Source organism: Hemicordylus capensis, chromosome 10 (genome assembly GCF_027244095.1).
Source record: "Hemicordylus capensis ecotype Gifberg chromosome 10, rHemCap1.1.pri, whole genome shotgun sequence".
Classification (NCBI taxonomy): Eukaryota; Metazoa; Chordata; class Lepidosauria; order Squamata; family Cordylidae; genus Hemicordylus; species Hemicordylus capensis.
Window position 1 is genome coordinate 15978931 of NC_069666.1, and position 21736 is coordinate 16000666.

At 42.1% G+C, this 21736-nt stretch overlaps 1 protein-coding gene across 8 annotated transcripts in view; it reads left to right on the forward strand.

Annotated features, from left to right (window-relative positions):
* The first annotated feature begins 470 nt into the window (after positions 1-470).
* CSNK1G1 (casein kinase 1 gamma 1) overlaps positions 471-21736 on the forward strand; it is a 57968-nt gene continuing 36702 nt past the window's right edge. For 3 of the 8 annotated variants that reach the window (XM_053272127.1, XM_053272129.1, XM_053272128.1), the window contains exons 1-4: positions 472-1169; positions 12961-13347; positions 19251-19291; positions 20441-20510. In XM_053272127.1, the coding sequence (XP_053128102.1) occupies positions 13176-13347; positions 19251-19291; positions 20441-20510 (283 nt within the window). In that variant the 5' untranslated portion in view covers positions 472-1169; positions 12961-13175. Of the gene's footprint in view, positions 1170-9424; positions 9566-12960; positions 13348-19250; positions 19292-20440; positions 20511-21736 lie in introns of those variants that run through there. The other 5 variants (XM_053272126.1, XM_053272124.1, XM_053272131.1 and 2 more) reach the window with 5 other exon arrangements.

Genomic DNA, 21736 nt, shown 5'->3' on the forward strand with positions numbered 1-21736 from the left:
GGCGCCTCCACTTAAGCTCGATGGGGCTGGAGTTGCTTGGAAAGGCAGAGAAGCCTCGCAGGTCTGCCCTGTGCAAAAGACAGGTCTCCTGTTCCTTCTACGAAATACACAGGGAAGGTGTGGCTTGTTACGCAGGGGGGGAGAAAAGCGACTACCTGTGCTGAACTTAAAGCCACAGGAGCCTTTTTCTCTCGTTCCAGCAGCAGCGCCTGTCTATGCGGTTGCACAGCGCAGCAGCAGCACCCAACCCCGCCGTGGCTCTTAGGCCTGGCTCGAGGACTTCCTTCCGCCTAGCAGGCTGATAGACCCCGCTCTCCCATCACGTGGCCTCGCCCCGCGCGCGCGCACCCCACCACGCCGCTCGGCTGGCCCTAAGCCCACTCACTTCCGCCTAGTAACCGAACGCGGTTGCTAAGGGGGCTGCGTGGCGGGTGTGACCCGGAAGCCTTTCCCTGAAGGCGCCGCGGGCCAGCTCCGGAGCTTCTGATACGGCGGCGGCTAGGGCGGGGTGTGCCCGCAGGAAGCGCTTCCGGGCTGGCCCGCTCCTCCCTTTAGAGTGCGAGCGGAGGCGGTGGGGGGGGGGGAAGTCAGTGGCCCGGGGTTCGCGCCCCCTTCCTGGTGGGGAGAAGCGGCTCCTTTCTCCGGACAGCAGGTGGCTGGGACGGATGCCTGCTGACTGGCCCGTAGTGGCTCTTCCGCGCGCAGGCTGCTGCTCCGTCTTCCCCGCGCGAAGGGAGAGGGGCCGCGCCGCGCCGCCACAGGGCCGAGGCTGGCATGCCCTGGCTGGCCCAGGCCGCTCGGTCTTCCCTTCGGCCGCTTCCTCCTCACAGGCTCGTCGGCGTCGTGTCGCGTGAAGGGAGCGCCCGCCGTCGCCTCTGAGGGGCCCCCGGCAGACTCGTTGCTTGCGCGCGCGCCCGGGGGCGGGGGGAGTCCTTAGCCGAGCCTCCCCCCGCCTTGAGAGCGGAGTCCTCTCGCCATGCAAGGAGCAGGCGGCGGTGGCGGCGCTTCCGTCTCGCGGCGCTGGCGGGGTCAGGGCGGCTCGGGCTTTCCCTTTTTCCCGTGGTGGCGGCGGCAACCCGTTCTCGAGATGCCCGGAGTCGGGACACACAACCGAAATTGCTGAGCAGCTGCGAACGGCGAAGGAGCGGCCCAGAAGGGAGATCTGACCAGTAAGTCTCGGGGGTGGAGGTGGTGAGGAAGCGTCTGGCCTGCCCCACGCCCCTTGGGCCACGGGCTTGGATGATGATGATAATTATTATTACATTTATATCCCGCTCTTCCTCCAAGGAGCCCAGAGCGGTGTGCTATATACTTAAGTTTCTCCTCACAACAACCCTGTGAAGTAGGTTAGGCTGAGAGAGAAGTGACTGGCCCAGAGTCACCCAGCAAGGATCATGGCTGAATGGGGATTGGAACTTGGGTCTTCCCGGTCCTAGCCCAGCACTCTACCCCACTACATCACGCTGGATGGAGGAAACAAAGGGGGTTCTTGGGGGCCTTCTCCTGAGCAAGATTAAGGACACCAGAACTGTCCCGTGGGGGGGGGGGGATCAGGCGAGTGGACTGTCTCGCTTGCAGAAAGTGGCCAGCTGGATCCCCTGACAAGGCTGGTTGTAAACAGGCAAGAATGCCTTGATCAGTACCCAGATGGGTTCAAGTAACGTAGGGGCCCCCAGCTCCTGAGACAGTGTTTTCTCCAACAGGAATTCCTAGATGTTGTTGACTATAATTCCCATAATGCCCAGCCAAAAACATTGCAGCCAGGAATGCTGGGAGTTGTACTGAACATCTAGGAATCCTTTTTAGAAGGAACGCTGTCCTGAGGGCCCCTCAACTCCATTCCTCCAGATTTTCTTCATTATCTCCCTCATTCTGAGGGGCTGAGGGGGCGAAGGCTGAACACAGGCCCGCTCTCCCTTAGCTACCCCCTGGTCCTTGGGGTTCTCTTCAGAAGAGATCTTGCCTCTGAATATGAGGCTGTACTTTTGAGTGCCAAGGTTAGAAGGACAGTCTAATAGACGTATATTGCCCCTATCTAATCTCTGTTTTTAATGCCCTTTCTGTCACGGGCTTGTGACGACTAACCCATGGCACTCTGTTCCATAGACTGAATTTCATATGTGGTGTTGATGAGAATGACTTATCTGGCTTTTTGTGTAAAGCCCCAAGTTTCTGTTCTGGAACTTTGAAGTGCTTCAAAGTCAAGGTTGACACAGCCTTCCATCCTTCCGAGGTCGGTAAAATGAGTACCCAGAATGTTGGGGGCAATATGCTAAATCATTGTAAACCGCTTAGAGAGCTCCGGCTATAGAGCGGTATATAAAATGTAAGTGCTAAGTGCTATTTGTAGTCTAGATACAGCCTTTGGCTCTCTTCCTAGGAAGCAAGCCTCCTTTAGGAGTAGTTAAAGAAGTAACTATACCAAAGGAGCTAAGAAGTCTCTATTTACTCTTTGCCCTGGGCCTCTTGAATATAGGGCTTTTCCTTTGCCTTGATTACTTGGGTAATATGCAGCAGCTCATCATGTTTTGTTCCTGGTGATTCAAATTCAAGCTGAAATTGCCTAGCCCCATTCAGGCAATATGTTGTATCTGCAGTCAGATATCTGTACACACATACATACTTTTGTAAAAATGATCCCCTGTGTTCATTTTAAAAGTGAACCTGGGTACAGGTCTGCTGAAATGAAGGATAGAGATAGGGAGAGGAGAGCTGGTCTGAGAGAGGATATGGTCTGCATATGGTATGCTTGTCCCCTTAGCTAAGCAGGGTCTGCCCTGGTTGCATATGAATGGGAGTTTTGATGTGTGAGCACTGTAAGATCCCTTAGGGGATGGAGCCACTTTGGGAAGAGCAGAAGGTTCCACATTCCCTCCCTGGAATCTCCAAGACAGGGCTGAGAGAGACTCCTGCCTGCAACCTTGGAGAAGCCGCTGCCAGTCTGTGAAGACAATCCTGAGCTAGATGGATCAATGATCTGACTCAGTATATGGCAGCTTCCTAGGTTCCCATGAAATTTACCGCTGTATCTGTGTTCAGCATGTGAATAACCATATTGCATACAGTACTGTTACACTGTTCTCATGAGAAACCTATACACAGGACAGGAAGCCACAGTCCAGACAGAACATGGTGAAATAGACTGGTTCCAGATTGGCAAAGGAGTAAGACAAGGTTGTATACTTTTTCCTTATTTATTCAACATATGCTGAACATTTACTGAAAGAAGCTGGATTGGAAGAAGATCAGCGTGGTTTTAAAGCTAGAGAAAGAAACATCAATAACCTGCGTTATGCTGATGACACCACTCTTTTAGCTGAGAATGAGGATGATCTGCAAGCTCTAGCAATGAAAGTCAAGGAGCACAGTGAGAAAATGGGACTACAATTAAATGTAAAGAAGACTAAACTAATGACAATGGGTATAGCAACCAGCCTCAGAATTGATAATGAAGATATTGAAGTGATTGATAGCTTTTGCCTTTTAGGATAGACCATCAAGAGTAAAGAATCCAGCAGTCAAGAAATACGCCTTAGACTAGCACTTGGTAGGGTTGCAATGAAGGCCTTGGAAAGGATATTTAGATACCCTGACGGGTCTATAGCTTCAAAGATTAGAATTGTTCAGACAGTGGTTTTCCCCATGACATTCTATGGATGCGAAAACTGGATGTTGAATAAGCAAGATAGAAAAAGTATTGATGCTTTTGAACTTTGGTGCTGGAGAAGTCTTTTGAGGATACCATGGACAGCCAGGAAAACAAACAAATGGATCATAGAACAAATCAACCCAAAACTTTCACTCGAGGCACAAATGACCAGACTCAAACTAGCATACTTTAGATACATTATGTGAAAACCCAGCTCCCTTGAAAAGTCCATAATGCTGGGAAAAGTTGAAGGAAAGAGAAGAAGAGGATGACCAGCAGCAAGGTGGATGGACTCAATTACGACAGCACTGAATGCACCACTGACAGACGTAAAAGGCCAAGTTGAAGACAGATTATCCGGAGAGAATCTATCTATGTGGTCACTAAGAGTTGACACCTAATCTATCAATCAATCACAGTTACAGTGTACACAGATGCTGCAAGTATTGTACATAAAATGAAAATAGGGCTTCTGTCTGATTAGTGTTTGCATTTTAATGGCCAAGGTTTTGAAGGGGGGTAGGAGATACCAAGAAAACTATTTTTCTGCTTGGTTTTTATTAAGAGATGTGTTAGTCTGTAGTTGTTTATCTGGAGTATGTTAAGATGATGCTATTTTTAAATATTTTATGATGTGCAAGGATACTGGAATAAGTGTAAATTTGTATGATGTGCAAGGATACTGGAATAAGTGTAAAATGTGTTAAAGCTGTGTTATGTATATTTGCAAAAGTTCAGTGTGAATTTTAATAGTGTCCATCTGGCTTTATGTTGGCAGTGTTCAGCATATTTACTTTGAATGTTGTTCTCACTGTATTTTCCCCAAGTCATGTTTAGGATTGGACTGTTACTAGAAAAACACAGTTTTAGAAGGTGAACATGACTGGTACTCTTCAGGAACTTCCTGAATGGCAAATTTTGCTCTAGCATTTTCTTAGTGTGGATGAAATAGCTGCATATACTTTAGCATTACATCATTTTGGAAATACAGGGAAGTGTAGTATTTTAGTAACATCCCACGGATTTTTGTATGTGATAGAAGAAGCTGTATGTATTCAATACTATGTAAAAGGGCTGGCTTCTCTATTTAATTAATTAATTAATTAATTAATTAATTAATATCTATATACCATTCTTTATCCTAAGACCCCAGGCAGATAGATAAATAATTAAATAAAGTGTGTTTAGGTGTGAAATTGTTTGGTTTTACTGTAGTATGTTGTGATAAACTTTATCTCTATTACTAGAAGATCCCTTGATTTCTGTGTGATTTGTCATTCTGTACATATTGTAATATTGTGTTCTGCTTCTTCCTATTTTATGCAACAAATCTACTATAGTTTTCTTTCTGTTGGTAAATCAAAGTCTGTGCACTTAAGCAAACTCTACATGTGCAAGCAAAAGTAAAATATTTTACTTTTTAAAAATTCTGGCAACCTGGTATTAAGCAGGCCGGTATTACATCCACTTAGGTGGATGTAAGCCTAATTTATTCTTGTGGAACGTAATTAAATGATTTTAGGATTGCTGAGTTAGATGCAGTAGTGCTGATTTATCCCAAACATATTAGGCTTGTAAATTACTGCGACCCTGACTGTAAACCTCTTTCCTAACACTTGCTACAATAGTTCTAGCTGGGATCAGAGACTGGTTTATGCTCACCCACCAATGCAATTTATCTACAACTTGATTCTCCTGGAATGTTTGGATCTCTTAGCTCTTGATACATAGTGCTGGAACTTGGTGCTAGGTAGGACCAAAATATTGTCCTCTGTCTACCCACTACATATTGCAGAGGGAGGTTGTATGCGTATAGGAGCTGGCAAACTTCCCAAGAGACATTTTCGTGGGACAGACAGAGCAGCAAGTCTCGTTAAGGTTAATGGAACTACTCACAAGTAAACTTGTGTCAAATTGCTGCTTTGAATTTTTCAGAAAAACCTGTGGCGAAATATTTATTTATCATTCATATTTTTATACCGCCTGATATGTCTATCTAGGCAGTGTACAAAATTTGAAATATTTAAAAGTCACAAATTAAAATGACAATAAGAATAATAGAATAAAATTATTAAAACAAGTTTACAAAATTATTAAAATTAATTCTAATTAAAAGCCTGAAAGAACAGGAGGGTCTTGAGGTTCTTCCTGAAAACAGAGAAGGAGATGCTCTTATTTCAGCAGGAAACCTGTTCCAGAACCCTGGGGCAGTCACAGAAAAAGCCTGGTCCTGGGTTGCCAGCAAACGTGGCAACCGTAACCGGACCTCTCCAAATATTAAACAAGATGAAATCCTGTAAAGGTTTACTTGTGGGTAGTCCTGCTTAAATGGTGACATTTACTTGCTGTAGCTGGACTGTGTGTCTTCAGGGTGACTTGCTATCTGAGTCTTCATGGACTAGACAGATTCAATCACTGATTGTATTTCATAGTTGCTGTGTATTATGAATTTTCTATCTAAATATAAACACATTTATGGTCAACTAAATGTTATCCACCTAGAATGAATGCACGTTACTTCTCATAGGTTCACTTGATGTCTCTTAGAGCTTGGATCTGGAGATGTGTGAGCAAATTTGATAACTTGGAGGCAGTAGCTGTGGAACTGTACATGTTGACACTCTGCATATAGACAACCAGTTCACTGATTAAAGGCAGTTTGAGAAGATCCAATGCATGGGATTCTTGGCAAAAGCATTTCAAAACTAAATACAGAGAACAGTTTGTCTCAAACTACATAGAGGCCAGGTCTGATGAGCTAGTCACCTATATATTCTGTCCCACAGCATCTCCTTTCAGATTGTCAAACCTGTTAACAAATGTCTCCTAGAGCTTGGATTTGTAGACACCATTGTCATCCAAATCCATCTAAAATAATTTCTTGCATCCATCCCAAGTCTTTACGTATTGAGTTGACCAACAAAAACTGAATCCAGATGACATATGCACGAGATTAGGGGTTATAGAGTCTTGCCATCCTTTCAGGAATAAAAAATCTAGTTATGTTGCTAAATTTTGATTCTTATATGGTGCGTCTGGTCAGGATTATGTTCTACCTCTTTATAAATTAGATTAAGCTATAACAGCTTCTGGGCCAAAGATCTCTGCAATTGTCATTCCTTCTTTGTAACTCTGGGAATTGATTACTCCATTGTTTTAAACATGACTGAGTCAAATGCCCTAGCAATTGCACTGATTACATATTAATTTATGGACCCATTCAACTTGACAGTGCTCATTCATGAAGCTCTCCATGTGGTTGGTGTGTCTAAGGAAACACCTCTTCTGGTATGAGCCCAACTGTGAGGTTCAGCTACAGGCTCTCTGCTGATACTTCTTCCATTCAGGGAGTGTTATGGAGCTTTCTTTAAAGTGACCCTTGTCAATTAAAATAGATTACCCAAGGAAACACCCTCAACCCAGCCCTTTAGAATCTTCAAAGGCAGTACATTGCCTGTGTTCAGGAAAGCTTGTAGAGATCCTAATATAGCAGAAATTTTCCTTGCTTATTTCCTTTGATCTGGATAACAGTGTGTATATTTTTGTTCTGTGTTTTGATATATTTTGTAGGCTGCCTACAAAATATGTTCTGGAATAAGTGTAGGATATAAAACCATTTACAAACAGTTGAAGCTTAGGCTTCATGGTATGAAGATTATGCATTCGTTGCTCAGTTCAGAATGTTTCTGATTGTGAGTACGTGGGCAATACCTTATTTACCTTTCTGTCTATGTACTGCACATAGTATATTGTAGATTCTTTATAAAAATGAAAGGAATGAGGAAAAATGCCTGCCATGGAAGAGACAAGTTCACTTACAAGGTAGGGTGTGTGTGGTGGTAATGAGAATGTTTTGATGGGGGCAGTTGCATTCACATGGCAGAGTAGTACTGTCTTGCATTACTTTAAAAACAAACTATATAAACAGAATAAAGTATAAATACTAAGTCAATTTATTCTAACACACGATTTATTGGTATAGCAGAACTTTATACTGTGAAATTATCTCCTTATGACCCCTTTGTACTATTAGAGATCAGCTCTTCCTGTAGCCACCTACTTGTTCCATTTCTCCATGCTGATGCGTGGGCACAACTGTGAGCTGCTTCCATGGCAACCACCTCCAGCTGGTGACTGATCTGCAAATAGGTAGTTAAACCATGCAGATTTATTCAAAATGTATATAGATATTGCTCTAAATGGTGGGTTGACAATATTGGGTCACAGCATTTGCTTGCTTACGCAGAGAAGTGGTAGGTATCTTAATTTTCAGTTGACTTTTGTTTTCAGAGAAAAACCACAGTTGGATTCTAAGCTGTTCCCTTTACTTTATTCTTTCAGTTCAGTCTTGTAATTAAATCCAAGTTGTATCTATCTTCACAGTTTGAGAGTTTTCCATTACATGGTTACCAGAGTGGCACTGTCACTTGTAGGCCCATTCTGCACTCAGTGTGTTTGCATTATGGAGTTTAGTTATTGCATCGTGTTAGTTGGTATTACTAACTTTACTTCTGGGATGATACTCAAACACTTGATTGTCCAGAGTGACTGTTTTATGTTGGGCAATATAAGTGTTAATTGATAGCATTATTGTAGAGAAGAAACACCACATAGAACTTTTGGAAAGTACTGTTAAGGACGAGAATGAGATCGTTGTGATGCAGAGTTCATATTGTAACATTTATATAGCAGTTAAAGTGCAAGGACAATTCTGTAAGCTCTGTGAGTGACATACCACATCAGGCGTCACAATGGCTTAGTCTCCAAGCTGTTCATCCCATGGACCATATAAGCACTGCTTTATCAGTTAGTCCTTTTCATGGAGCTGAAACACATTGGCCACCTCTCTAGGTGATTTATCATGGATTTGTTGCCAAACCAGTTCTTACACACAATAAATGTGTAGGTCTCAGACTTGTAATAAAGTTATCTGATGATCTATGAGTACTGCATCGTAATCTGACACAGTCCCCCATTATGGCATTGCAATCTGTGATTTTTCTTACAGCTGCAAGCTCTACAAATTTGTTTTCATCAAGTTCTATCCAATTTCCCTCAATTTAAACAAAAGCAGATCTTTCTAAAAGTTGGATTTAATACTGTAAATGCTTTAATTTTGATTTGTACACATCTGCTTTCAATTTATGCAAATACTGTTCAATGGCCCAACTAATTATCAGCTGACTCATTGAGGTGCCTCGCTTGTCATTAATGGTACAATTTGGGATGTTGTGTAGGTCCCAGCATTTGATGCTGCAGAAATGATCATGGTTCATATTAGTAAAGTCTGTGGGGGCTGGAGAAGTTATTTTCTTCGCATTTACGGTTGACATCAATTAAACTGTTGATTTTAAGGAAAATCTGCCTTTTCATGATATTGGGTAGCCTGCATAAGAGCTAAAAGAGCTCTGTTGGCACAAAACCAGAAATAGTAGCTGCTTGTGTAAATAGATCAGACACACTGACTGAGCTAATCCTTCTTTTCTTGGGACAATTTCAGTGCAGGAGGGTTCAAAGAAATAGTGACTGAAGCCCATAGTAGAGTATAAGCCTCTTTAGGTAGAATCTATTTTCTTTAATATTCAACATATCTTATTATTCTAAGAAATATTCACAGGATTTCCAGATCTGCCCATTACTACTTACTATTTTTAGCTAACAAAACAGGAGAGGTGACCATATTGTCCAATGTGAAGTTACCTCAGCTTCCTCATGGCTCTGAACTCCTGAATACACTTGAGCTGCATTATGTTATCACAGCCAGTAAAGTTCTATGAGTCTTTCACATTCTAGGCTGATGTGGCCCTTCAACATCAACTAGCCAATTGGGTTTTTCTGAAGACATGTAGCTTGGAACATAAGATTTTTGTTGGGTGAAACGGCAAGATGCTCTTGTACCTACACTTTCTGATCCAGGTATGTTCAAATAACTAGGCTAACAAAAAACCATACTGAACAAATTGTAAATAACAGTATTGCCTCAAATCTTCATACAATGTGATTGCACAGCGTTCCAGTCCAGTCTCTCTGGCTTCATTATGAAGCAAGCAGTTCCTTTGTTTATTTCAGCTTCATTTTCTTAAGCCTTGTTTTTGTCTTGTTTCCCCTGTGCTTCTGCATGGGGATGTTGTCACTTGTTTTTGTGAAAACCCTCTTGCTGCCTGGTGTACGTAGTGCTCCTTCCAAATGAGATCATAAAGCCACCCTTTATTTCATATTTGGCAAATCCATATGTGGACTAGACAGTAAAATGTCAACAAATGAATGAGCTGGGTGGTCTCTAGGTTGAATTTATATTTAATCTAGTTCCCCTTCCACCAAAAAAAAAAATCTTTTGAACTCGTGAGGGTGGGAAGGTTGTCTAGAGTAACTTCTCTCCTCCTCCTGTCTTCGGGTGAGTGTGTGGAGATTCTGGTGTGCAGTGGCATGTATCCTGCTGCTGTGTGCAAGAATGTGTGGTCTGGAAGGACAAATATTAAAGTCTGTTCTGGGGATAAGGGCAGGCAGCACTTTTGTTATCTCCCACAGAAGCAAAAGGGTCTACCTTGACTGTTCTTGGGATTATCCTGAGAGATAAGAACTGAGCTGTACCTTCCTCTGTTGCTTGCAGAATCTCATTTGCAGGTCTTGGAGAGAGAGGACTTTGAGCTGCTGCTTGTTTATTTATTTATTTTTTATTTAACACATTTTCATACCGCCCCAGACACAAGTTCTCTGGGCGGTTCTCCAGCATTAGCTGATCACTCCCACAATGTCAGCACTCTTAACTACCTAGGAGTCCAGTCAAACTGAAAGCATCTTTCTCTGTGTAAAGCACCATGCAGTAGACAGGAGTACATTAATATTCTTTCTGGGTACAATTAACATGTTGGGCCCGTCTTAATGTGGTTGTATTGAACACATAATGCTGGAATTCAGTGCTAAAAAATGTAGCAACACTAGGCTACACCACTTAATTGTTTTGAGGCAATTGTGCAGGGATATGCAACCTTGTCTCTTAAGCTGTTGTTGAACTACAACTTGCATCATTCCCAGATGGGAGTTGTAATTCAACAGCTGGAAAGCCAGGATTGCCTACCTCTGTATTTGTGGATAGATCATGCAATGGGTTGTCCACGATGACCTTGAGTGCTATTTGCCATTATGATTAACCTTTTGAACCACTGAACTAGAATACTTAGCAAGCAAGAAAAATGATTAGCGGCATATCTTCCATGTCAAGCAGCATGTAAAGCTCTGACGTTTAGGGTGAAAACACTGATTAGGGAAACAGCCATCGCTCAGTGGTAGAACATGTGCTTTGCTTGTGCAAGGTCTTGGGTTTGGTTCTCAGCATCTCATGTTAAAGGATAGCTGACAGCAGGTTAGGAAGGAGCTGCTGTCACATCAGTATTGGGCTAGATGGACGAATGGTCTGGCTTGGTATATAGCAGTTTCACTTGTACATTTAAGGGTCATATATAGTGAAACGGCCAATTAATAGATTTAAAGCAAAAGATCTGGATCAGCTATCCAGAACAATCGGCCAACAGAGAAGTCATTTTCTGTCTTTTAAATGATTTGGAGAGGTTTGGACTGACTGAGCGCAGATTTCAGTAGTGACTGTAGTCTGTTCTGACAATATGTCCTGGTATTACCAAACTGCTGAAGATTGGGATTAGAAGGCTAGGGTAATGGAGTATTGTTCGAAGTATCTTGGTCTGACTACTCAGGATACTTGTTAACGTCTTGTTTAGAGTCGAACCGATCCTGTATTTTAAAGTAGTTGTAAAGTGTAGTAAATGGATGCTTGATCATCTTTTCTAGGCTTAGTTTGCATTAGTAAAGCGGTTTCTGATAATCTGCAGGAATATGTTACAAATAAGCAGAAGAGCTCATGTTTTGAACACTTCTGCATGCAAGATAATAGTGCAATTTAATACAATCCAAAGTGTGTGCGTTGGGCGGGGGGGGGGGCAAGATTACTGTTATAATTAGCTTCTATAAAAGAAGAGATGAAAACACTGTGTTCCAGTGAATAGATCATTAGCAATTAGTGGAGTACTTGGTAGCTCTCTGGATATAATACTGTCTAGACTGGTAAATACGCTGTTGTGGGTGGGGGTAACTGCCTGCAGATTTTCATAATGTGGAAGCAGCCCTCTGTCTTCTTTTCTGCAGCAAGCAGCACAGACAATAGGTTTTGTCTAAACTTGTGGTACAATATACAATCTGAGTTCTGGCAAATTAATGCATCTGGATTAAGTGGCACCATGTCTGATTCTTATAGTTCTATTCAAGTTAGTTCATTGAGCTCTCCTGTTTCTTTGACGTGTGTGTGTGTGTGTGTGAGAGAGAGAGAGAGAGAGAGCGTGCTTGCGCTCGTCGGAGTTCAAGTTCAGCTAGTTATTCCAAAACTAAAGGTATCTCAATCTAAGAACAACTTCTCTTTTTGCTTCATCTCCCCAAAGTTAGTGTTTGGCAACGGACAGACAATAGTCTTTAAACATTAGGCGATAGTGATGGATAAAACTCTTTCATGGGGCTTGATTCTCTTCTTATGCCAATTTGATAAAATAAACATTTAAAGGTGACTTTTTTTCTTTGTTTGTATTCAGATTAGCAACTGTCATCTTTAGGGATTGAAAACATTTCTTTTTCATTCTATAATCTAAAAACATGGGATATTGAAGCTGACAGTATGTAGCTGAATCAGTGTTGCCATATTCTTAAAATCTTGCACAATTATAGAATTTTTAATGGGTCTATTTTTTAAGCCATCCACTCTTGAGATATTGTTATTGCATAACAATATAATTTATCATATTATAATATAACAATATAATATAATTCACATTTCATTTTTGAACAAAAACATTTTTTACTGTCATCTGAGTAATGCACAAATACACAGACTTGCAAAGCCCAACCTTTTAAACTGCATGGTCATCATAGCTTTATCAAAACAATGATTTGTGCAGTGTACATATACATATGCCATTCGTGTGCATGAAAATAATATGCTCTCAAACATAAGGCTGAGATTGGTGGATTCTGCTGATACTTTCATCAATACTTTAATTTTGGATTGTGAGTCCTTTGGGGTCGGAGTGTCTCGTTCTTTTGCTATTTAAACTGCTCTGATAACATTGTTTCATATTATATTAAGAGTATTTACATATTACTTTTCAACAAAGGCGTTGCATTAAAACTGATCGACATTCTGAAAAATGTTCATTCTGAAATAGCTGTTCAAGTTCTATTTTAGTGAGTAGATTGTTCTTCTATAAATAGGATTCTGATTTTACTGTGGCCCTCTTTTTCTTTTGTAGGTTGTATAAGATTTTCCTCTACCTCTTGGAGGACTCTGGACTCGCCCATCAAGTGTTCGGTGGCAGTACATAAATAACCTGGATATGATGCCAAAAGATCTCCAAATGATTTTATAGTTTAACCCAATGATTCTTCTGGATATATATTTCTTTCTTCAAAAATAAGTGCACAGTCCAAATCCTGCTTTCCAGCAGATATTTTTTATTCTAAGATCATGGACCAACTTACTAGGGAGAAAGATGAAAGGCAAAGATCAGGAAAAGGAAATCCAGGAAGAGGTTCCCGAGCATCAAGTTCCAGTTCAGCCTCTGGTGGTATTATGGTTGGGCCTAATTTCAAGGTTGGCAAGAAGATAGGCTCTGGAAATTTCGGAGAGCTCAGGTTAGGTAAGAGCTTAGTGATTTTGAGTTGAAGTTGGGGCTGCCGCATTTGATTGCTCAGCTAAAAAGATGTCCCAATTAATTGGGCAATATATATTTAATATATGTACTTATACAAATTACAGATGGTGGGTGCCAACATAGACAAGACATTCCCCTTTATCGATCACACAGAAGGGAATACCTCTTCTAAGAAGGTTCTTACTGTGATGTGTACATTCCTTGTCATAATCTAAAAATCAAGTGCTCCTTTTTCTTCAAAACCACAGATCTAGTCATGCAAACTTGCATAGATTTCATCCACTGATTAAAAGTTTGACAATTCTGGTTAAGATTTCTTTACTTGGGTAATAGTCGTACTTGCAATTAAAGTATTGGGATGAGTGTTGTGCTCAGGATTTTATCTGAGAGCTATACAGTGGTGTTATAATTCTGGGCAGCTAATAAGCAGCTTTAACAGTTAGGTTGGTCATCTGTAATTGCCTATACTTCAAAATGAATTGGAGCCAGCATGATCTGGGGGGAAGGGAAAGTTGGGCTTGGATGTTGAGAACCTGGGTTCAAGTCCCATCTTTGCCATGGTCTGATTGTGTGGCCTTGAGCAAACTGATGCCTCTTACTGAGGCCAGGTTATTTTGATCATATCCTATGCAACTGCATTGCTAGCTGTATGGGCTTCCAGTCTGCTTTGGGGCCCAATTCAAAGTGCTGGTGTTAAGCGCTAAATGGCTTGGGGCCAGGCTACCTGAGATAGTGCCTTGCCTCACATGTCCCTACCTGGACCTCAGGATCCTCTTCGGCGGCACTGCTCAGAGTACCCCTGCCAAATGAAATGAGGCTGGCGGCTCCAAGGGATATGGAATAACCTCCCCAGTAAGACTCACCTGGCATCATTGCTTTGTTCTTTTAGATGCCAGGTGAACACCTTTCTGTTCACTCAGGCCCTTTTAAAAGTTTTTTAAATTTTTGCTGAAATGATATGCTTTATTCAATCATCTTACTTTGTGAGCTACCTAGAGCACAATTTGTTATGGGGTGGCCAAGAAATAAAGTTGTTGTTAGTCTCAATTCCCCATTTATGAAATGGGATTAAACCCTGATCTAGCCCATAGTTGAAGCGCTTGGCAAGTAAAGTGCTGTATGAATTGATGTTTGCAACTTGATCTAGTGTCCAAGCAGGCATGCTGCTAGTACTCTGTAAAACATGTAAGTCATGTAGAGGGTCATCCATACCCAAATTCATTTTGTCAGAAGGTAACAAAAGTATTTCAAAACATGTCGGTTAAAATTCCTGCAAAAAAAAAATTGCTAAAATAACTTTTTATTTTAGCTGTTTGATCATCTCTGGAAGTTTTTTTAGTCTTAAATGTTGTATGGCTGCTTTCCTGTTACTTGTTTTCAAATTGGATTTCTTTAGTGCCAAATTCTGCAATGCCAAAACTTGCTTATTAGGCTACATTTCAGTTTCACAGATCTCTGAATAACTGGGCATCTGTGGCTGCAACTGAACCCATATTTGCTTCTGAATTTTTGCCTTTCCATCCAAAGGGAGAGGAGAGCTGTTCTTGAGGTAGCAAGCATGACTTGTCCCCTTAGCTAAGCAGGGTCTGCCCTGGTTGCATATGAATGGGAGACTAGAAGTGTGAGCACTGTAAGATATTCCCCTCACGGGATGGATCCGTTTTGGGAAGAGCATCTAGGTTCCAAGTTCCCTCTCTGTTTTCTCCAAGATACGGCTGAGAAAGATTCCTGCCTGCAATCTTGGGGAAGCCATTGCCAATTTGTGAAGACAATACTGAGCTAGATAGACCAATGGTCTGACTCAATATATGGCAGCTTCCTATGTTCTATGAAGTCTGAAGGCAATTCTCCAGAATGTGATTGCAGGAACTATCTCTTGTTTCCTAGAGAATAGACTGAAGAAAGAGTGTGACCAGCCTAGGAAAGTAACTAGAATCCCATTCCACTTTTCCCACAAAGGGGGACTTTACAGAATTTAGCTTGGTTAGTTTTTTTTACTTGGGTGTATGTATGTGTGTGCTTTCAAGAGTAAATACAGTGACAGTTAATTTTATCATCCCAGAGTTTGATTTATTAAATACCTTTTGGTTTCAGCTCCTTAACCTTTTGAGCTCCTTTTAAAATTTGTACACGAATGTGATTTGGCCTGCTGAACTAGAGCACAGCCTATTCAGATATGACCCTGGCGCATGCCACAATTCCTACTAAAATCTCTAGCAGAACTACTGTTTAAGCCAGGGGTTCTCCAACTGGGGTCTCCAGATGATGATGGACCACAGCTCCCATTATCCTGAACCACACTGGCCAAAGGCCAAAAATAAAACCAAAGACTGCTGTGTCTGGGAATGATGGGAGTTGTATTTATGTAGTACTTGATGGAGAAGGAAAGGAACTTTTTTGGTACCAACTTTTGGTGAGAACCAGCAAGGTTTAGCCTTCTGTGAACCCAGAAGGATGTTTCATAGAATACTCAATGCACATGCCTGGCTACTTCTTTCCTCCCTAGGGCCACCTTGCACTCGCCTCTTCCCTCACAAACACCTGAGGGCAGATTTGCAGCAGTTAATTTTTGCTGCTCTCTCTTGTCTTAACATGAATGACCTTTTCTCTGATTACTTTATTGCCAGATGAGCTTTTGTGTTCTCTTTAAAGTAGTATACCATTTGGCAAGACTTTATAGCCTGTTTTAGTTGGAACTAGAATGGGGTGTGTGTGCAAGATATAAATAACTATTGTATAATCAGTCTTGGTTTTATGAGAGCCAGGGTAAAACGGAAGAAAGAAAAACGTGTTCAAAGGGTAGACTTCAAAGGTCTTGGAAGTTTGTGAAGAAAGCGGAAGTCAAACTTAAACTTGAGAGAGTAGGAGGATATAATTTGCACTGGGTACAAATTCTATTGAGCAGCATCCAGATGAAGTCGCATTGAAATTAACGGGAATTAAGTTAGTCATAATTAATGTGTCTCATTTATTTCAGTGGTGCTTAGTCATGACTAACAAGACTGAAAACTGCACAGTGTATTTCATTGATGCATGTTGGTTTGGATCTGGATCGTGATCTGTTGGATCATTAGAAGAATGAGGTTCTACGCCTGCTCAGGAAGCTCTTGGGCCGATTACGTAGCTCCTCATGCTCGCCCAACCACCTGCTCGTGCTGTGCTTCTGTTTATATGCAGCAGTTGAGTGTCTATTAGTCAGTTTCAATTTGACCGGCAGATCGCTTAGACCTTGGCTAGGCTCCTCGGATCATTAGAAACGTGTCTTTCTGAGAAGGGAACAAAATATCTCTGTACATTGCTGCTTTACGGAGAATATTGAAGGATGTAAGTAATGTTTGACTTGACTGAGCAGGAGGTGACTGGGTAAACAAAGCCTAGAGGCGGGCTTCACAGCCCCCATAATGGAGACAAAAACAACTTTTAAACACTGTATAAAATGCCGGACAAAGCTTCCGACTACGGACCATCATGACACCTGCGTCTTATGCTTGGGGGAAGGTCATATTACCAGGACCTGTGAAATCTGTTGTGCGTTCTCAAGGCAAACTAAAAAAACAGAGCTTTATGCCTCAGAGCCGCCTTGTATGATGAGGCGCTGCGCGTGCCCACTCCACGCCCAAATTTGCCATTGATGTCCACAGTAGCCTCGGTGTCGACCTTGAAGCTGATTAACTGCGGATCTGCTCAGTTAAGGTAGTCTAAAACCGGTTCGTCTGAGGAACACTTTAAAAAGCCCAAAGGTATTCCCTCTTAAGTCACATAAGCACAAGGACCATAAGCATAAACATATACATCAAACTCCCTTGGAGCAAGAGGAACCTGTGCCAACTAAGCGACATTGCACGCCATAACCAATGACTGTTCAGGGAAGCCCATCGACATGGGGAACTGGGAGCCCCTGTATGCTAGGGAGCCCTTCCCGTGGTGTCCCGACAAAGACAGCAGAAAGTACCCTGTCAGCCCTTTCGACAGTCGAGACGCAGATGCAGAACACTCCTGCTAATGGTACGGGGTGAAGCAGGGTGATACCAGAGGACTTGCTTTCGAAACTGATGCTGACATCAACTACAGCGAGGAGACACCTGCAACTGTCTCCTGTGTGCACGCCTGCACAATCCCCCTCGACCCCAAGTGCTAAGGGCATAGGATTAACTAAAACAGATCATACTTCTGACCATGATGATGATTTTGACCATGGGGAGGATGGAATAAATACTCTACTGGAGCTCCTAAACTCGTCCTCAAATGCACAAACTGAGTCAGCTTTCCAGGGTTTCCAAAGCACAGCGTTGGATGCTGAGCTAGAGGATGATGCAGTCATGATGCCACCTCCTAAAACACCATCAGTGTCACCAATAAGAGATGTGCAGCGACTAACCAATACTCAGCCCCACACTCTAGCTCCAACTCAAGTACTACCTGGTCAGGTACCTCCAGTTCAGTCGGCTTCTGCAGCACTAGCTCCACCTAGTGCACAACCAGCTCACCTACCAGGAGACTACGTTGAGTACCTGCAGTGGAAGATACAGCAGTTATCAGGCGCACGGCCGCCTACAGTTAAAGAACAAAATAACCAGCACACTCCTTGGGCTCAAATAGCACAGGCATGCAATGCGCCAAATGTAGCCAGGCATGCGGCTGTGGGAAGACATAGGGAATTGACGGTGAGACCTACCCGGGTACCAGATTCTCCATCATCACCAGAATTAGGAGAATGCTCTTCAGACTCAGAGGACTCTTGACTCAGATCTGTCGGGAATAAAGATGGAAGACATCTGCACAGCAGCCACGTGGTCCTCTCAGCAGCCATTTATAAAACACTACGCCTTAGACTTGTGCATGGCTAGGCAGGCAGAGTTTGGGAGAACAGTTTTAAAGAGGGTGTTACCATAGTGCTCCCACCGCTGTAAAGGAAGCTGACTAATCACCCATTCTTCTAATGGGTCCAATGGATCTGGAAGTGATACGTTGTATTCATGAGGACCCTCCCCCCAAACCGACCCCACAGCATTAGCCATGTGCTACTTAAAGAAAATCTGAAAAACACAAGCAGTCAGTAAAACAGACACAGTCAACAGATCGTCACTAGCTGGCAGTCTGCACGAAACTGATGGACAGATGCCCATCCGCAGCATATAAACAGAAGCACAGCACGAGCAGGCGGTTGGGTGAGCGCGGGGAGCAACGTAATTGGCCCAAGAGGTTCCTGCGTAGGCGCGGAACCCCATTCTTCTAATGATCCAACGGATCACGATCCAGATCCAAACCAACATGCATCAATGAAATACACTGTGCAGTTTTCAGTCTTGGATCACTTCCAGATCAATAGTTTCAGGTAAGCAACCTGGTTTTTTGTCTACTTCATTTTTTCTTTGGATACTTTTGCTCTGCTTTTTACATTTAAATGTATATAAATGGAAGCATTGTGCAAGGCTTGCTTTTGGTTCTGGTCTGGAAGGAGTTTTTGATTGTGTATTTGAGATGGGCCTTGGTATTGAAGGAGAGGAAAGTAGCCACTGCTGGGTTTGAATGAGTTGATGTATTTTAGAATTCTGTCTTAGGGCTTTATGAGCTGAAGGGGCAATGTAAAATGAAACTTGTAGCATGGCTTGCATGTCTTTTTATGGCTTGTTTTCCATGAAATGGATCACAGTGTCTCTCCTATACTTTGCCTTAAGCATCGGTAATTTTGGGGGACAAAGCAAATTGCTAACCATTGGCAGCTGTTAAGCAAATAATTAGCTATCGATAACATACTCAGTTTAAACTACTGTATATTAGAATGAACAGCTGGTTTAACTTTTATAGTGATTAATAGACGGCCATGTCTCTAAAAACTTCTGTCTGTCACAATTTTGATGCTGGGAGATTCTTTGTTTCCTTTGCAGGCAAAAATATTTTCACAAATGAGTACGTAGCAATCAAACTGGTGAGTAGATCTGCCGTTTTAGCATCTCTGAAACTCTGAATGTTAAGCAAAATAGGACAAAGTTTTCATAACTCTGCCTCGGTGCTTGACTATCCTGTACATCAGGACTGCCCAACTTCGGCCTTCTTGTAGGCGTTGATAATGCAGCTCTCATTATCAACAGCTGGAGGGCTGAAGTTGTGCAACTCTGCTGAACATCTGTACAATGTGATGTCTTGCAGAATTATGTCCTGTGAGAACATAATTCTAATGATGTACTCCATTAAGGCGGGTTTGGAAGCTCTTGGTAGTTGTCCTTGTTAATGGGTATTGAACTGAATAGCCAATTTCTTTCGGCAATTGCAAATTACATATGCGTAGTACTATGTGGAGCTTCAGATTATTTCCTCTGAAAATATTATGTATCTATCTACGCTCATTCATATCTGACAAGGTAATTGGAATGGTAATTTCCAGTCAAACTAGACTGTTGTATTTTCTCATGACTGAGACTGATCTTTTCCATTGGAAAGAAGGTCTGATAGTTGTGGAAATTCCTGTAAATGTCAGCTGGCTGTTCAGTGCCCCCCTCCCCGCTGCTGCCCTTTTCTCTTATTCCTGGCTTCCTTAATTTAGAGATGGGGAGGGGCATTTATTTATACCTTTATATTTATTTATACATTTAATTATACCTATTTATACATTGATATCCTGCTCTTTTTCCAAGGAACCTAGAATGGTGAACGTGGTTAAATGAGTGAAGGATGATGAAAATATGACTGAAGGACTGGGTGGGGGTGAGCAGAAGGAGTAGGAAATTTGGATTCTACGTTCACTTGTCTGGAGTCTGTAAATGTATATCTACTGGGGTGGGGGGAGTCGTGGCCATTCCGCTACCGCCTCTGATCTAGTTGGCTAAATGACTTTGGTATGTGCTGTGTTTCTTCAGATTCGTAATTCTTACTTCTATGTCGCCTGCCTATTTCTGCTTCTCAGCTGTTGTCAGGCATTCAGTGGTAAATCTTCTTCGTATTCAGTTAAATTTATCCTTGGTTCTAGGCTGCTTGAAAGTTGTTGTGTTGTTTTTTTAAAACTTTTTTAGGCATGTAAAGTCTGCCACTTAATTGAGTTGGATTGATTTAATTGTGCCTTCACTCTCTGTTCTCATAGGAGCCATTAAAATCCCGTGCCCCACAGCTGCATTTAGAGTATAGGTTTTATAAACACATTGGCTGTACAGGTGAGTAATATATATTTTAAATTGGAAACAAATACACACACATGACTATAAGACTAAAAATATTTTAACAGGTTGAGTAATATTTATTTTAGGAGTGTTCTTAGAATAGATTGTAGTAAAAAGGTGGCATTCTAGACTGGGTTAAGATCAGGTCCCATCGAAATTAATGGGATTTAAGTTAGTCGTGACTAACTTTTCTCATTGATTGCAGTGGGGCTTAGTCATGACTACTAGTCTGGATGCTGCCCAAAGAGTCTTATTTACTGTGGCTTGTAGCTGACACAATCAAATTGAAATATTCTTTATGGGCTTAATGGGGATTTAATGAACACAATTTAGCAGTGAAGCTGCCAGACTTTGAACATATAGCTCATGAACTTTACTTCGTAATGTGACCGCGGCTTGTGTTTGGCTGGCTTGATGGTTGTGGCTCTGAGGATTGTGGAAATGCATACCTCTTTTTATAACGTACAGCCCTATTTATTTATTTATTTATTATTTCTATGTAAACTGCTTTGAGAACTTTCGTTGAAAAGCGGTGTATAAATATTTGTAGTAGTAATAATGTGAAGGGATACGAGAACACTTGTGATTGGTACATGGACTTTAAAAGATCCAGGTCGAAGGCCCACACAAATATCTCTGTCATCAGAATTTTAGTTGGCTCACTAGAGAATTAATACAACCATTTCCTTAAGACATGTAAGAGACCACAGGTGCAGACAGGAGGGAAGTGGTACAAAGTAGGGCAGAGCATAAATTAAAAGGAGGTGCTGCTCCATTTTAGCCCGTTTATTAAATGGACACTGTCAGACTTCAATCCGAACCTCAAATGCAATGTGAAATGTTACCAGTATATGAACCTAAAAGTTGTGTTAGCTGTCCAGGAAGAGGCCGGGTAAATACTAGTAATACCAGGTAATACTAGTTTAAATTGAGTATGTGGGACATTGCGTAAGTACAGGGAACTAGCTAGGCTGCTGTAGCTGAAAGTCAAAGCAGAGATGTATTTGGTTTCTGTACAGTGTACATGCGGCTATCCTGTAGTCACAATGTGGGGCTACAGCCCTAAAGATGTGCTACTTCAGTAATAAGAAATATGCATAGATTACAGATGTTGTGGGGGGAGGTCCGTCCCCCCCAAAAGTTGTATACTCGGGGTATGTGAGTTTCTGTTCATTCGCTAAAATCCAATTTGTGGTGGCTCTGTTTCCCAGTGCTTTCAA